The sequence below is a fragment of the Heteronotia binoei genome, chromosome 7 (assembly GCF_032191835.1).
Source record: "Heteronotia binoei isolate CCM8104 ecotype False Entrance Well chromosome 7, APGP_CSIRO_Hbin_v1, whole genome shotgun sequence".
NCBI lineage: Eukaryota > Metazoa > Chordata > Lepidosauria > Squamata > Gekkonidae > Heteronotia > Heteronotia binoei.
Genome location: NC_083229.1, coordinates 73,804,201 through 73,818,596, shown reverse-complemented (window position 1 = coordinate 73,818,596; position 14,396 = coordinate 73,804,201). Strand labels below are relative to the sequence as shown.

General features: G+C 42.9%; 1 protein-coding gene across 1 annotated transcript in view; it reads right to left on the bottom strand.

Annotated features, from left to right (window-relative positions):
• The window catches only part of GAREM1 (GRB2 associated regulator of MAPK1 subtype 1), a 111,903-nt gene that overhangs the window by 25,384 nt on the left and 72,123 nt on the right, over positions 1–14,396 (bottom strand). The window contains exon 3 of the mRNA XM_060243844.1: positions 4,919–5,049. Coding sequence (XP_060099827.1) covers positions 4,919–5,049 — 131 coding nt within the window. The remainder of the gene's footprint in view (positions 1–4,918; positions 5,050–14,396) is intronic.

Sequence of the window (14,396 nt, the reverse complement as noted above, 5' to 3'; positions counted from 1 at the left end):
TGCGTCTCTCTGGAGGGATCGATGTCGATGGTCTTCAGGAATGGTGCGAAAGCCTCGACATGCAGGATGCCTCTGATTGTTGATCCCACTCCGCAAACTCCCTCGGTGGAAACCACTGATATGGAGGGTAAGGGTACGGATAGGTGGCCGGCCACTGACGCTGCTCCCACGGTGGTAGCTGTGGGAAACGGCATGTTGCCATAGAGGGCAACACTGTGTACCACCCCCACTGGGCCCTGGCAGTTGCTTTACCTCAAAATATGCTGACACATTTAGTCGGCAACAGCACTCCCAACTGCATACACTGGGCAGTGCTGTTGAGGAAGGGATGTGTAGGTGGTGCAGGCAATTGAACATGGGCATTAGGAGTTCTTGCAAGCTGGAGAAAAATACACAAAAAAATAGGTGCATGCAGGTGTGGGGGTGAAAAGAGAGGACCGCCCACTTTCCACCCCCATTTTGGCTCAGCATGAGTTTCAGAGAGATTTTTCTGAAAATGAATTTACTTCTGAAGAAGAGGCAGTTTTGGGGCAGTGCCCTGGAAGTGACATCACAGGAAAAGGTGGAGTTTTGGTTCAGTGTGCCCTGGAAGTGACATCACTTGGTCCTTGACACCACAGGAAATGACATAATTTCTGTCTCCTGGCTCCACTCCCAAAGTCTCCTGGCTCCACCCTCAAATTTTAGTGGGCCACGAAGGAGAAGTGTAAAAATAACTGGGCCACAGGAAAGAAGAGTTTGGGAAACCCTGCTATAGAGTAGACTTCAGTAGAACTGAGTAGCCCTTCTTAAGGTTGCGGTCAATCTATGCTTTCTATATCAATGTGTGTTGTTTTTGTTTTTGAACATTAATGAAACTGCAGATATCATAATTGTTAACCAGAATGTTTTAAAACAAATTGGGGAAAATATATATCATTCTTACAAATATTATACAGATAGTGTTTTTATCAGTTGGATTTGGTTACTGACCATAATAATAAAACTAAACAAATATATAGAGAGACATAGAAATATACAGGCATTGTTGGGCTGCCGGGCTTCGGCGCGGGGAAACCCGAATAGTTTTCGGCGGATTTGCCGGTGTCGATGCGCCACCTGACGGGGAAGGAGTGCGGGGTCGCTTACGCTTCTCCTTCGATTTCGCCTTTTTCAGAACTCGGGTCCCCGAGTCCTCATGGCGTTTCTTAGCGGGCGTATCCACCGAGCCCTCGCGGGAACGTTTTGTGGAGCCATGCTCTTCCGGCAGTTCTACAGTCGGGATCGGAGCGGCATCGGCCGATGCGAGCTTCTGTGCCGGGGTGTCAGTCGATTTCGGTGCCGATCCCTCCATCGGTCGATGAGGTCGAAGCGCCGATTCGGTTAGTGCCGCCGATAATCGAGCCGCACGGTTCTTCCTGGTCTGTTTCGAGAACCGAAGGCAATGCGGGCACGACTCTACTCTGTGCGACTCCCCCAAGCACAACAGTCACAGAGAATGGACGTCCGGAGGGGCAATCTTCTTCCCGCAAGCACGGCAGCGCTTGAAAAACCCCCAGCGACTTTCCATAAGCAGTCGCACGAAAACAATCTCTTTCTGCTCAGAAACGCCTGAGAGAAAGGCGGGGGAAAAGCGAAAGCGGAATACCCCAAAGGGCAGTCCGCCGGACACCGAAAAACGCTTTTTTTTTTTAATACTAACTATCACTAACTAATACTAAAGACTAACTAACTAACTATTTACAAAGGCAAACGGGCTAAAACGAGAGAAAAAGGTACTCTCACCGACCGGAGAAACAGAAAGGGAACCTCTCTAGCGCAGCGGTCAGAAAGGAACTGGCGGGATCCCCGCGTTGGCACCGGTGGGCATGCGCATTGGGACGCCTGCGCATGCCCAGTGGCGCCGAGCGCGAAAAAATCCTGGGCTTTTCAGATACCGATTCGGGGATCGGCGCAGGCGCACTATCCCATGAGTGTGAAGCACAGAGACCACGAAGAAGATCCTTTCTTCATAGGGAAAGTGTTCCATTGACTCCAAAGTATTCAGGGTGGTATAATCCCTTTGCCCTCAGTCACACTGCACGGTGGAGTAAGGCATATGATTGAAACAAGGTTCCCCAGTGAGTTCCACAGCTGAGCGGAGAATCTGAAACCTGAGCCTCTTCATCTACACTTACAATACTGGACCTGTAGGGCTGATGTGGCTGGGAGAGAGAAGTACCATAGTATACCCCTTTAATCAGGGAATAGTGTGGCAAAGGACTGCCCAACCCCAACAGGTCTCTTGACATTGCACAAACACCAATACAGAAAGTTTATCAGTGCTAACAACACAGCTCTGTTTAGCATACACTGTAAAGCACAATATATACATATTTCTGTTAATGGAGGCACAGCCCAAGAAATCCTGACCAGAAATCCCCCAACTAATACAATTTAGAAGAGCTCTAAGAGGTGAAGACCCAGGAAAAAGATCCAGAAAGATCTGCAAACTCCCCTTCGTTTTTTAAAGATACAAGACAATCTACAGCATTGGATAGTAACAATTTTATGCATACTGTAGATCAGGGACCTCAAACTCATTGAGCCTCATTATAGCATTATCATTATAGCAATTATATGCTATAATGATAATACATTGCTAAAGAATTCAGTGTTGTTAAGTTTAATCTGATAATCAAATATACAGTCACAATAGGACTCCTGCATAAGATTGTTCTACTAAGTTCTACTAATTGTACTAAGTTATAAATGTTGCTCTAGTAGAACAGTCATGGAAACTGCTCCATCCATCCAAGGTATCTAGGCACCAGTGGCTGCCTGAGTCTCCATCCAGTGACACACCACGCTTCCAGCTTTCTCAATCCTTAGAGAGGTTCTCTCTCTCTTTTGGTTCTGCTGCCAACACTGGCCTTTGTAAGGATTATCTGATGAGAGGACCAGTGCTCCCAGTTTCCCTTCCCTAATGCCCAATCTTGCATCAGCATTTCTCACTATTCAGCAACTTGTTACAATGGGGACAGCTTTTTGCACTTGCATACTACCAGGGAATTCGTGATTTGCCAACTGACCACTTCCCTTTTCCTGGCACCCATTTTAAATAGTGCATTTGAACAATGGCAGTCTATGTGGTACAAACAGCTGCCAGCATTCAAAATTATGAAGCATGTCCACATAAATACTCTCAATACAACAACAGACTGAGTAAGGAATCCAAAAGAAAGGTGTACACATGCAGTTCCTTATTCTGTACATGCCCTAGCTGATCTTACGCTAAGGTAGGCTCTAATTTATGTCACAGTGTGCTAAAACTTTTCATTACCTGGATGTCTTTACTCAGACAGACAGCCCTTTGTTTCTTCCCCACAAGGGCAACAGCAAACTTCAGCTGGAGCCCTCATGTGAGAACTTGTCCCTTCATGTCAAGGGGTTTTATTATCTTTGTTTGCCTAGCTCCCTGTGGGTAAAAAGACTTCCTTGCAGTCTCCAGGAAGATGCATTCTAGCCTCTTTCACCTCCCAAGTCTGTTTCCTTCTAGCTGGAGTGGTGAGCTGACCATTTCATTGTCTCCAGATAGGGAGCCTGCTAGCATTTCTAAAGCATTGCCACATGAACTAGAGAGCAACTGACTCCCTGCCCTCCTGTGCTAAGAGAGAGAAAACCTTTTTAAAATGAAAGGTAAAGTTATTGTAAAACCCAAATCGCAACACATTTCTCCGCAGTTGCATTTAGGTTTGATACCAAAGTAAACATTACATATATTTAATCCCCCCCTTTCCACTTTCCCCTCTGCAAAGACACAGGGGAAATGGATTTTCCACAGCTTCAGAATTTCTAGAACTTATTTCTTCCCTGCAACAACATAAACCCAGTGAGATGCTGAATTCTACCTTTCTTCTGAATTGCATGTGTAGACAGAAAAGCGAAGGACAGGGATTGATAAGAAGCAATAAAAATCCTAATAGGATTATCTCTGAATCAAACCTTGTCAGTTTCAAGCCATTTGTTCCAAAATTTCAACTCAAGATTTTGCCTTGCCCATTTTACTGAAATACAACGAACTTCTCATATGAAGTGCCAAGAACACAGGAGCCACATCCAAGATGGTGGTTATCAATATGTATGACCTCACTATACCCAGAAAACTAACTTCCAAAGTCTCAGATGCAGTTGAAAGTAGCTGGTCCCATGTGTAAAAGGTTCAGTTTAACCGATACATTTCAGCTATGTTCAGGATGAACTTGGAAACTGCTCAAAGATGGAGCAATGGGCCCCCAATAAACAGAACTGTGAGCCAAGAGTGGCACATTCTATAAACACTGCAGTCAGAATTTATGTGGGCATTTTCAGATACTGCCTAGTTTGAAACTGTTACAAAGCTTGCTATTTAGATAGTTGTAAAAGGATTCATTTTGCTTTCATATCACTTCATTCCGCTTGGATGCCACACCAATTTAAATCAAGACATTACAAGCCCATTCCTTTTCTACCATACCGCCAATCATCTTCAATAATTCGAGTTGAAAGAGCTTCACAGGCTACATAGAGACCATATCTAGTGTGATGAAGACATTCTGAAGAGTGAATGAAACAGCTGCTTCCTTACCAAATAAAATCTAAGGGGGGTCAGAGAAAGGGAAGGAACATAACAAAAGGACCTCTGTATAAAGCTTAGAAGCAGTATTTCCAATTAGAAAGACCAAATAAGAATACTGCTTATCAGAGGTGGTTCCCTCCTATAGAAAGGCCTTTATTTCTTAGCACATACTTAAGTTTTGGAACACACACACACAGTTTAGAAACCACAAGGTTAAGGACAAGTCAAACACCCCAGATTATTTTCCCCAGAGCAGACAGTTGCCACACATTTTTATACAAAAAATAAAATAAAATAACGGTAAGTAATTCCATTGGGTATAAATATTTGTTTAGGGGCTACCTTAACGTTGAATGTTATTTCCTCCATGACGTAAACTCGTTCAGGAAATGCTTTAGCCACCTCCTCCACACTGTTAAAGTACAGCACTGGCTCCTTAATATCACGGTCTTGTTCCAGCAGTTTAAACTGCCCTGAAAACAGATGATAAATAGAAGAGCAGTAAGATATTTACATGGTATGGCTGTTTCTGTGGCAACTGCTAACGCACTCCCTGCACTATTTAACTTGGTCGGCTTCCTCCAGTTATTAACAGTTAAGCAATGGAAGAACAGATTGCACAAGTCTTTACAAACCTGAAAAAGGGAAGAGCTATGGAGCTTGGCTAAACCAGAATTAGAAGAATGTGTGTGGGCCGATGTGAAATTTAATAGAACTTACAGTCTTTCTGGCAGCAGGCTGAAAGTACTCAGATTCTCAGGGTGGAATTGTGAACAGGCTTCTGTATGCGTAGAATGTTTTCAACAGAATTTAAAAGTATAACTTAAGTTACAGGAAAATATACTTGAAGAAAAAAAAACAGAACTATAGACATGTATGAACAGAAAAAAATTAAGTAAAAAACCTATCTGCATGATGCCTTGTTCCAAGCATATTTAAACTAGTGTATTTTTAACACAGTTATTTATATCCTTTCTGTCTAACAGGGATCCAAAGCCGCTTACAACATCATTCTCCTCTCTTCTTCTCACAAAACTCCATGAAGTAGGTTAAGCTAAGAGGGTGTAACTGGAGCTTCCATGGCAGAATGGGGCTTGAAACCCAGGTTTCCCAAGATCCTAGGCTGACACTCTGCCCACTGTACCATGCCACCATAAAATGCATTTTTCACTTGCTACAAATGCATGGCAGTCTTAATCATGGTTGATATAAGAAAAATACAGCAATAGCAGCACCCTTAGCTTAGGGGCCATCTGTATGAATATGCTGCCAGTGATAATGGCCAGTAAGCTGGTAAACTGATTTGTTTGTAAGTAGATGATATTTATTCATACCCCACCCTTCATTCTGAATTTCAGAGTCGCAGAATGGCTTACAATCTCCTTTACCTTCCTCCCAACAACAGCCACCCTGTGAGGTGGGAGGGGCTGAGAGAGCTCTCACAGAAGCTGCCCTTTCAAGGACAGCTCTGTGAGAGCTATGACTGACCCAAGGCCTTTCCAGCAACTGCAAGTGGAGGAGTGGGGAATCAAACCCGGTTCTCTCAAATAAGGGTCCACGCACTTAACCACTACAGCACACTGGCTCTCCAGTTGTACCTAACCAGTACACCAAACTGGTTCGCCAGTTGTACCAGTTATCAATTTAATCATGCACAAGCTTCACTGTAATACAAACACAATACAAATAAGTGAAAATAAATTTATCATGAATTAGATTTATTTGGTAATTACCATTAAAGAAGCGTTGAGAATTTCACCTCAGCCATTGTAATTTATAGTAAACAATAATTATTATTATTGTAATATAATTTTATTAATAATTATAATTATTATTATAGTAAATAATAATTACAGATGATTAATCTTAAACATGTACACTATCAGTGGAGTGCACTGAGATAGTATTTTGCTTAATTTGGGAAAATACAGATGTATGCCAATCCTAGCATACAATTATATACTTCTGAGGGTAGAGATACACATGATACACATAATGAGAAAAACACCTGTGAGGCTTAAACAACAGGCTTAGTATTGTTTCTCGTACGTACACACATACTTGAAACTGTCTGGAGAGTTCATTTCAACAGATTAAATTCTTTAATTTATTCACTCACAAACACACAAGATTATTATAATGACCTTACAAAACCTTAAGATGCTCAACAGTGCTCATGTTAAGACTCATTTTGGGGGTTGTGTGCTATACATAGCACTCTTTCTGCATGATGTATGGAACACGCACACATTACTTTGATGTTGTGTTTCTGTTATATAGCACATCTGAACAAAATCCTTATTATAGTAGACAGCGACATCACCCCAGAGTTGGAAACGGCTGGTGCTTGCACTTCTATCTTTTTAGAGTCAGGGGCAGGCAGTGGTGCTCCCTTCCCCCCAGTGTGTGTGCTCCTTGGAATCTGCCTTTCCTTGCTGTGGAAGTCTTCTGCGGCAAGGGCAGGCGGGCTCCGAGCGCATGCACTGCTCCGCCGCTCTCACCTTCTCAGGTCTGCAGACCTGCAAGGCAAGAGTGGTGGCGTGTGCACGCCTTCCCTGGCGCCAGCTCTGCCTTGAATTGAACTTGGAAATAAACTGGCAGCCAATATGGCTGTTTCAAAATGGCAAATACAACAGAGGATAATCACAGTAAAAACACAGTAATATCAAAGCAAAACTGAGATCATGAAGCACTATTGAATAACCACTACTATTAGTGCAATCAAATGAAGACACTCCTCTGAAATATGAATTCCAATGATGTAATAAAGTGTACAATATCTACACGTATTCCGGATACCATATGTGTTTCGGAACAATATTATCCTTCATCAGGGATAATTCCACTCAACTTCATATGACTCACTCAGAGTAAACCATATATGCTAATGAGGCTTCAGTTCATAATACATCTGGCATCTTCTATGATCACAGACTAAATTTTATCTCTTCACGTGTTTTAAAATGGCAACATATGTTCCCAGCTGCTAGCCCTGACAATTGTTGGGCTGCTGCATTTTGGACCAGTTGTTGTTTCCAGGTTGTTTTTGAGGGTATCCCCATGTTGCAGTAATCCAACAGTAAACTTACCAAAGCATGGATCAGGATGGCAAAATCAGGTGAGTCTATGTAACAAGAGCATTGGCAAATGAGATGCAGCTGGTAGAAGGTGCTCCTGGTGCTACAATTTAACATGCAATCCTTTCTGGTTTGGTGATACTTTTATATAAGAACACATGGAAAGAATGTTGGATTTGTAATCTAGATTCAGTTTTGACAAGAGACACCTGTTCGTTAACTTCTGAAAATCCTTTTGTGTAAACAATAGCAAATATCTTGCCCAATCTCACCTGGGAAAACTACCACTTAACCACTTAGTCACTGTCTAAACAGTCCAACATGTAATCCATTCTAAACTCATTGACTTCAAAGGGTGCAACAATGCTTCGAGTCGCACTGTTAGGCTCCAGTCCTCTGGTGACTTGTGTTTTGGTGCATATCTTCTCCCCAGCAATTCTAGAAAGAGTTCATACTTAACACAGCATGGAAGGGGCCTACAGAGAGTTACAATTTAGAGCAGAGATTATTTAATGGATTCTCTGCTTTCTCCTTCTCCCCATTGCACTACTAAACATTTTAGCATTTTTAAAAGGATTAATTGATTGTTACAGAATTAAGTGTTACAATGGTTCAGTAAACTACTGCTAAGCAACAGAGGCTGGGTGTGGGGTAACAATTCCAGTCTCCCACTTCTTTCGTTTCTTTGGCTGAAAAGACTCATTGCATTTACTACTCCTACAGCAGGAGTTCCCTTTTCATAGGGACTTATTTTATTCTCTGCATTCTAGCTTATTGGCCATTCTTCTGTGCCTTTCAGGTTTTGACCCTGCTCCATGTTAAACAGGCCTGTGGTGAAAGAGTAGGATGTTGTACAGTAAAAAATTCCATCTGACGGGGACAGTTATGTAAACATTTTTCCTGCTCCTGCCTGGAAGTCTGAACACAAATGAGCCTTAAAAGGGGAGGGGGATAATAGCTTTCAGAAAGCTGTTTATAAGATGTACACACATCATTTAAATTACTAAAGGACTGATTTAAAAGAACAGATGCTATATAGCTCTTGCTAATAGGGTTGAATTCAGCCAGCTGTTCTACTCCATCTCCCCAATTCCTTTCCTTACTAATAGCTTTTGTACATGCAGATCCCCCAGCAAAGCCTTTTTGGGTGGTCAAAGGGGATGCCTGCTTCCTCATCATCAGTAAAAAAGCTAATTTGAGTACATTTGTAGGAACACACTTCAAATAACAAATATGCAATGACCACCAGTGTCTTAAAAAAAACCCCAGAATAACTAGGATGGTGGCATTCAAACTTGAACTTCATTTTCATTTTACCAATAGGAACTTACAGGACAGAAGTGTTAGCATCAGGCACTTTAAGATAAAAACTGCTGATGCAACAGTATGTAACTCCAACTATACTAGCTAATGAGAGGCATGTGAAGCTAGTTAAGTGGGGTGTAACATGATTGGCCAGCTGCACCATAAGAACAAGGAGCCTAACTCTTAGTCGTTGTTGGGTTGATGAGGAGGAAGGACGTGTTGGAGAAGTGGAGAGCTATTGTTATCAGAGACTGTTACTCTGTCTGCTTGACTGATGATGGTAATGACCCTGGTATGTGTAGACTATTCTCTGGATTTGTGACTGTGTACTTCTGACCTGGATGAACTGAACTAACTGTGCTTTGACTATCTTGGACTGCCTTTAACTACCCTTTTGCTGTAACCCCAATACAACTGTTTCAACCGGCTTACTGAAGTTGTGTCTTTGTAGACTTTTTACTAGAGGCTGCACTTATCAGCATACTCATACTGCAGAACTTCCACGCACTACTGACATCGGTTGTGGGCCCAGCGTGGTCTGCGGGAGAGTGAGCTCTGTCTGCTGCAGCACTCGCCGGAAGTTCTACTCGTGAGTAAGGGAGCAGTTTGGGGCGTGGCACTTTGTTTGTGTTATAGGCAACAATGGAGTCCAGTGTTCATATCTCTGGCTTCTTGATAAAGAGGCTTAATGGAGAGAATTTTGGGACATGGTCAGAGAAGGTCACCCTATTGTTGAAGTTCCAGGGGCTGTGGGAATACGTGGCAACTCCGCCAGACATAACCACACTACATGCAGAGGATGATGCTGAGGTGATAGCAAAGCATAAGAGTAATGACGAGAAGGCGTTCGCATTACTTGGCTTGACCTTGGAAGATTCACAACTCATCCATATTAAAGGGGCCGACACAGCCAAGTCGTGCTGGGATGCACTAAAGGCAATATATGAGAGAGAAAGTGTTGGGTCACACATATTCTTAATGAAAAAGCTCTTATCCACACGTCTGGAGGCAGGTGGTGATATGATGACTCATCTTGAGCACATGACTCGTATGTTACACCAGCTGCAGGACAAAAAGGTAATTTTTACTCCCCTGCAGCAAGCCTACATAATCCTATGTTCCCTGGACAGTACGTATGATCAATTTGTGGCCAACCTTGATATTGTTCCACAAGCTGAAATCACCGTGTCCAGCGTTACCCAACGCCTGTTGAATGAGGCTATGAGAAGGAAGGATGCAGCTCAATTCTGTGAGGCTCCAGCCCATTCAACAATGAATGTTCCTGCCCGGGAGGTCTTTAAAGGGGCAGAGTGCAAGGCAGTAGTAGCAAAAACAAGTGCTGTGCGCAAGTGCTACTTGTGTGGAAGTCAAAAGCACTTACAGCGTCAGTGTTGTTTGTACAAGAAGAAACATTCTCCAGCTGTTACCAAAGGAGGTGGGTGCAATGTAATCATTAATGATTCCTCCTGCAGTAGCCAGCAATTTATGATTGACAGTGGTGCTACGGAGCACATTGCCAAGGACAGGAGGCTCTTTGAGACTTTTACTCCTACGCAAGGTCAGAGCGTGAAGCTCGCAAACAGGCTGTCTGCCAATGTAGCTGGGAATGGTCTTATCAACATCCCGAGCCTGGGGAGAAAGTTCCTTATGCTCAATGTTCCAAGCCTGAATTATAATTTGTTATCAGTTTCGGCTTTGACTGAACAAAATTATAAAGTTTGTTTTACAGCTACTGACTGCAATATATGTACAGAAGGAATCACTGCTAAAGCTAAAAGGAAAGGCGACCTCTATTTCCTGGAGAAGGAGCGAACGGTACAGCATGTGAGTACTAATGAACCACTGCATGATAATTGCATACATCTCTGGCACCGCAGGCTGGGGCACCTCAATTTCCAGGCAGTGAAGAAGACGCTTCAAGCGGCCGGAATTACTCCCAAGCCATGTGGGTGTTACATTGACTGTGAGGTATGCAAGGCTGTTAAGTCCAAAGCAACAGCCACGATCTCTCCAAGCAAGTTTCAGACCGATGACATACTTGATTTAGTGTTCCTCGACCTGATAGGCCCGTTCCCAACGAGGAGTCTGGGCGGAGCAAAATATGCATTTTGTATCGAAGACCATTTTTCCAGGTATGGTTTCTGCTTCCTTCTTAGGTCTAAGTCAGAAACATTCCAGGCATTTCATAATTGGCTTCGCTTTGTGCACCGCAAGACAGGGAAATACCCTAAAACCATTCTGAGTGACAACGGTACTGAATTCTGCAACAAGAGAATGATTGCTTTGTGCAGGAGGCACGGCATTGAAAGAAAATGTACAGCTCCTTACCGCCCCCAGCATAACGCTTTTTGCAAACGCAGAAATCAAACGCTAACCAATATGTGTATGAGCATGCTACAAGACAGTAATTTACCTATGTGTTACTGGGGGGAAAGCATAATGTGTGCTTCTCATGTATTAAATTTGTCTTGGTCGTCAGCTACAGGTATGATTCCTGCAGAGGCATGGTACGGCAAGAAACCTTCCTTAGAGCATGTCAGGATATTTGGGATTCCAGCGTACGTTCACATCCCAAAGGAGCTCAGGAGGAAAGGGAAAAACAAAGCTAAAAAATTGTTGTTTGTTGGCTATTCTAACAATCATCGAGCTTTCAGGTTTTGCCATGCTGGAGAGAAAAAGATAACGACTAGCGCATCGGCTAGCTTTCTTGAAAAATCTGTTGGCTGGCAACGAACGTCCTCAACTCTGATCATTCCGACAGGAGTGAAACAAGAGCCGCTACCCGTTCCTCGGAGGGGGAGGGGGAGCCCGTCGCCCAGCAACGGAGGCATCAAGGAAGAACCGTTAACTCCTACATCCCCAGGAGCTGGTGTTTCTCTGCAGCCTGAGATGGCAACACAACAGACAGTGTCTGATGAAGCTGTAGAACCAATTCTTCGGAGGTCCACTCGAGAAACGAGGCCACCAGATCGCTACAGCCCAGGACAGACATGCGCTGTGATTGCTGAACCCTCGAGTTATGAGAGTATACAGCATCTATCAACAGATGAGCAGGCTGGATGGCGCGCTGCAATGAAGTCTGAGCTAGAGTCCCTGCAAAGCCAGCACGTCTATGAAGCAACGACTCTACCTATCGGTCAGAGACTCATTGGGTGTAAAAGGGTGTTTAAGCTGAAGGCTGGCATAGATTGTACTACTCAGTACAAGGCCAGACTTGTAGCACAAGGTTTTTTACAGGGGGGGCAAGACTATGACGAAACCTTTGCACCTACTCTAAAGGCTACATCACTGTATTGCGCTCTTACTATTGCAGCCAAACAGAAATGTTTAGTCAGGCATCTTGATGTGAAAACAGCCTACTTACATGCACCACTGAGGCACTGTATATATATGCAAAAACCACCAGGTGTCTCAGATGACGATGATAATGCTAATACTTGTTGGTTGCTTAAGAAATCCTTGTATGGATTAAAGCAGTCTGGATTCGAATGGAACCAGCATTTGGTAGATAACCTTAAAATGTTGGGTTATAAGCAAGGCGTTGCAGATCCCTGTGTGTTCACGAAGGGAACAGGGGAGCAACGTTCTATCATCTTAGTGTTTGTTGATGATCTGGCACTAATATGTAAATCTGCCAAAGTAATGAGTGATACTATTGATGCTCTAAAATCTAAATTTACTGTAAGAGATCTAGGAGAGATCAAGCAATATGTTGGATTGGAAATTGCAAAAGTAAATGATGGATACAGAGTATCACAGAGGGCAAAAATATCCCATTTGCTAAAACAGTTCAAGATGGAACAATGCAAAGGGGTACAAAATCCTATGCTACTTTGTAATGAATCTGACTGTGAACAGAGTCCACTGTTCGATCAAGGAATATACCAATCCCTGATTGGAAGCCTGTCATATCTCGCAAATTGGTCCAGGCCGGACATAGCCATGGCCACTAATGTTTTGGCTAGAGCTGTTAAAGATCCTAGGCAAAAGTACTGGCTAGCAGCCAAGCATATATTAAGATACCTAAAGCAAACCATAGACTTAAGTTTATTCATAACACCTACTGGTGAACTTACTATGTACGCCTATGCAGATGCTAGTTTTGCAAATGATCCTAAAACTAGGCAATCTACAACAGGAATGGCTATCTTTCTGGGTGGCACCCTAATTGGGTGGAGATCACTAAAGCAGAAACACGTGTCTCTGTCCACCTGCGAGGCAGAATACGCAGCATTAAGCGCAGTGTGTACTGAAATCATATGGTTCAAGCAACTGTTGTTAGATTTTGGTATATGTCATATGAATCCCATCATTGTGAGGGAAGACAATCAGGCAGCTATCCAGTTAGCAACCTCTCATGGAGTCAAGAGTAGATCTAAACATACAGATGTACGCTTTCATAATGTTAAGCAATGTTTAGAGGACAAACTGATAGTGCTGGAGTACTGTGAAACTAATGCTAATATCGCAGACTTGTTTACCAAGATTCAAACCCATGTAAAGCACAAGGAAAGTTGTATATCTTTGGGTCTTAGAAAATGAAACAGTAAAGTCATGCTGTATGAATGTTAAAATGAAATGTTTTATGGTGACAAAAATGTATAGTCCATGTCGTTACACAAGGGGAGGATGTTAGCATCAGGCACTTTAAGATAAAAACTGCTGATGCAACAGTATGTAACTCCCAACTATACTAGCTAATGAGAGGCATGTGAAGCTAGTTAAGTGGGGTGTAACATGATTGGCCAGCTGCACCATAAGAACAAGGAGCCTAACTCTTAGTCGTTGTTGGGTTGATGAGGAGGAAGGACGTGTTGGAGAAGTGGAGAGCTATTGTTATCAGAGACTGTTACTCTGTCTGTTTGACTGATGATGGTAATGACCCTGGTATGTGTAGACTATTCTCTGGATTTGTGACTGTGTACTTCTGACCTGGATGAACTGAACTAACTGTGCTTTGACTATCTTGGACTGCCTTTAACTACTCTTTTGCTGTAACCCCAATACAACTGTTTCAACCGGCTTACTGAAGTTGTGTCTTTGTAGACTTTTTACTAGAGGCTGCACTTATCAGCATACTCATACTGCAGAACTTCCATGCACTACTGAGATGTCAGAGCTTATTAAAAATAATATATAAATAAGATCTGGTAGCAACATCAGGCCAGCTTGTTTTTCTCTTATACATCTGGGTATTGAACTGTCAGCCAAAAACATCACAGGTTCACTGGTCTCCAGTGGTTCAGCCGCTCCAATATTTGGCAAGCAAACTAAAGGCCCGTACTGCTGTTTCAGGACAATGAGAAAGTGTTATAAACTCCAATTCCATTTTTGGACTAAATTATAGGATGAATAACGAACAGAATCCCAGATACACATTGCCAGAAAACTGACCAGTCTTGTACCTTAAACAAAATTGGTTTCTCTCTGCCACTTGT